Source organism: Solanum verrucosum, unplaced genomic scaffold (genome assembly GCF_900185275.1).
Source record: "Solanum verrucosum unplaced genomic scaffold, falcon-dt-bn FXZP01000280.1, whole genome shotgun sequence".
Classification (NCBI taxonomy): domain Eukaryota; kingdom Viridiplantae; phylum Streptophyta; class Magnoliopsida; order Solanales; family Solanaceae; genus Solanum; species Solanum verrucosum.
Window position 1 is genome coordinate 2,654,600 of NW_026019982.1, and position 2,480 is coordinate 2,657,079.

A 2,480-nucleotide genomic window follows, 5' to 3' on the forward strand; every position below is an offset into this window, starting at 1 on the left:
ATAGAAGGGTATAAATGACCATCCCATACCATTTCTAAATTAAAAAACAATAGCTGGTTTTGGTCCTTATACAAAAGACAATAGGTGATAGAATATTTTCAAAAGATGCAAGTGCAACAAGAAAATTAAAAATATGATTAATCTTTTGGTCTCATATATATAGTTTAAAATAAATATATTTCCATGACTAAAGTAGAGCTCATGCCTCTTTAGGATAATAAGACATGCTATTGGGGTTCTACTATTATAACAAAGGTATTTTTCCGATTGAAGCACCATATATATTATTAAAAAAAAAAAATGTTAAGATATTCAGGATTCTACTCAGCAGAGTTTTCCATAGCTGATCGACCAGTGAAAGGATAGCCGGATCCGTTGAAAGCCGACTGATGGCGTTGTTACAATAGTTGAACTTTGATATTGTGTTTTCGTATAGAGTGAATTCTTTCTACAACTAATTTAAAACTGAATACTGTAGTAAATCAAATGGTTGATTATTTCTACAACTAAAAAAAAACTTGATATTAGTACATATTTCCTCCTGTTCCTCAACTTTCATGTGACATTAGTAGGGGACAAATTGACAAATAATACATTTGTGGCATGGGATGAAATTAAAGTTTTTCTTAGATTCCTAGCATTTTTAGCCCTTGTCTTGTTTACATAATAGCACCATGACAAAAAAACTATAAAATAAAAAAGCAAATCTTATATTGTCACTTCTCATCTAATGGACCACTTTGAGAATGAAATTTCATCTCTATTTTGGCCCTTTCTAGCTAGCTACTTTAATATAAACCTACCATTATTATATATTTAAAAGACCACTTGCAAGTAAAAATATAAAACTTAGCTACTTTTTTTATTATTATTATAAGCTACTCAGGTCCATATGGGGTGGTGGGGACTATGACCCAAGATGTTGCATAGACTGAGTTATGACCTTTCCATGTTAATACAAGCATGTCATGTTCCTCTTTTTTCATGCCCCATCCACTTGCATGCTCATCCAACAATGACTTCACTTCCTTAATTGTTTCTTCACTAAAAGGTACACTCATGTAACCACTATTTTCCATCCTTTGTGAGAACTTGTTGCAACTCTCTAATCTCTCTATCCTTTGGTTCCCTTCAAATCCAATAATGTTTTCAATTTTGTGGCCAATATCACCTTCATAATCTAGCCTTTGTTTACTATCCTTAGGCAAGAATGTCTCTAATGCATCAAAGGGTATCCATAGATAGTTGAAACAAGCGGCTATTCTTGATGTTAAAGTAGTTGAGTTTCCCAAATCACAATCTTCATCAACAATAGTCACAATACAAGGGTTCAAATCCTTAACCCTATCAAGAAATATGTCGCGAGACGAAATTGCACCCTTAATTTGTTCATCATCATGCAAGTACCTTAACCAATTTTGGCAATTCACAACCAAAGCTTCATCATCTCTAATTTGAAGAGTTGAAGGATTCAATTGGCTCAAGAACATGTCATAGTTCAAGTCTTCAATCACATGGAATTCAAAAGGAACATCTCTAAATTTTGCGAAATTTGCCAAACGTTGGCCAACTTCTTCACTTGACACATTGAGCAATGGAGGAACTTGTGGTCTCCATGAAGGCACCGATATTCGGAGTGAAGGAGGACCCTCAGGCCTCTTAGCAATTGCATCAATGAGAGTTGGCCATTGCATACAATGAGTGATACTAAAATCTAATATGTGAACTTTTGTTTGACCTTCAATTGCCTTATAAATAACACTATTTGATGCACAAAATCCAAATCTATGCCATGGGATGAGATCCACATACCCTGCTAGCTCAGTCACACTCATTAATCTCCTTTCAAGATTACTACCTCCATGAAGATTTGTGGCATTAGGACAAACCCTAGAAGCCCTTGAAATTAATGCCCTAAGGAACCATGATGTGAGTCTTTGATTTGGATCTCCATTAGAAGAAGCCAAATTGTTGAGCACCCACATGACTTGTTGAGCCAAAGTAACATCATTGTTCTCTAAGGCACTTGCACAATGAAGCAATAGTTTTTCCAAACATGCTCCATCAAGGCTCCCAATGCATCCTTGTAGTGCTCCTGCTAGAGAACTTTGAGAGTTGTTGAAAAAACTAGGGTTTTGGAGGGGAATGGTTGTGAAGTTCATTGAAACTTGACTACTATAATGCTAAACACAATAAAATGGAAGCAAGGACCAACTTGAATCTGAACTACGATTGATCAGATGAAGTCTCACCGAAATAGGATTTCCTTTTTCGTGATGAAGTGATGTATGTTATATGTGAGGAATAAATAAATTTTGTAAGTTTTTTTTTATTATTTATGTGCATGGAAGTTTGAAGAAAAAGATAGAAGAAAATGAGGATCCATTTGTGTATTCCATCAGACTGGAGATATATCTTATATATATAGATGAAGTAGTGATCATATGTTTAAAATAATCCAAGAAAAGAGAGAGGGATTA

At 34.6% G+C, this 2,480-nt stretch overlaps 1 protein-coding gene across 1 annotated transcript; it reads right to left on the reverse strand.

Annotated features, from left to right (window-relative positions):
- Positions 1–878: 878 nt before the first annotated feature.
- On the reverse strand, positions 879–2,168 carry LOC125817433 (scarecrow-like protein 32). Its single transcript, XM_049496969.1, has one exon. The coding sequence runs from the start codon at positions 2,160–2,162 to the stop codon at positions 879–881; it is 1,284 nt and encodes a 427-aa protein (XP_049352926.1). The 5' UTR covers positions 2,163–2,168.
- Between the last annotated feature and the right edge of the window lie 312 nt (positions 2,169–2,480).

Bases quoted from the DNA above. Each gene is read 5' to 3' on its own strand.
- LOC125817433 (XM_049496969.1), bottom strand. From the start codon at position 2,162: ATGAACTTCACAACCATTCCCCTCCAAAACCCTAGTTTTTTCAACAAC.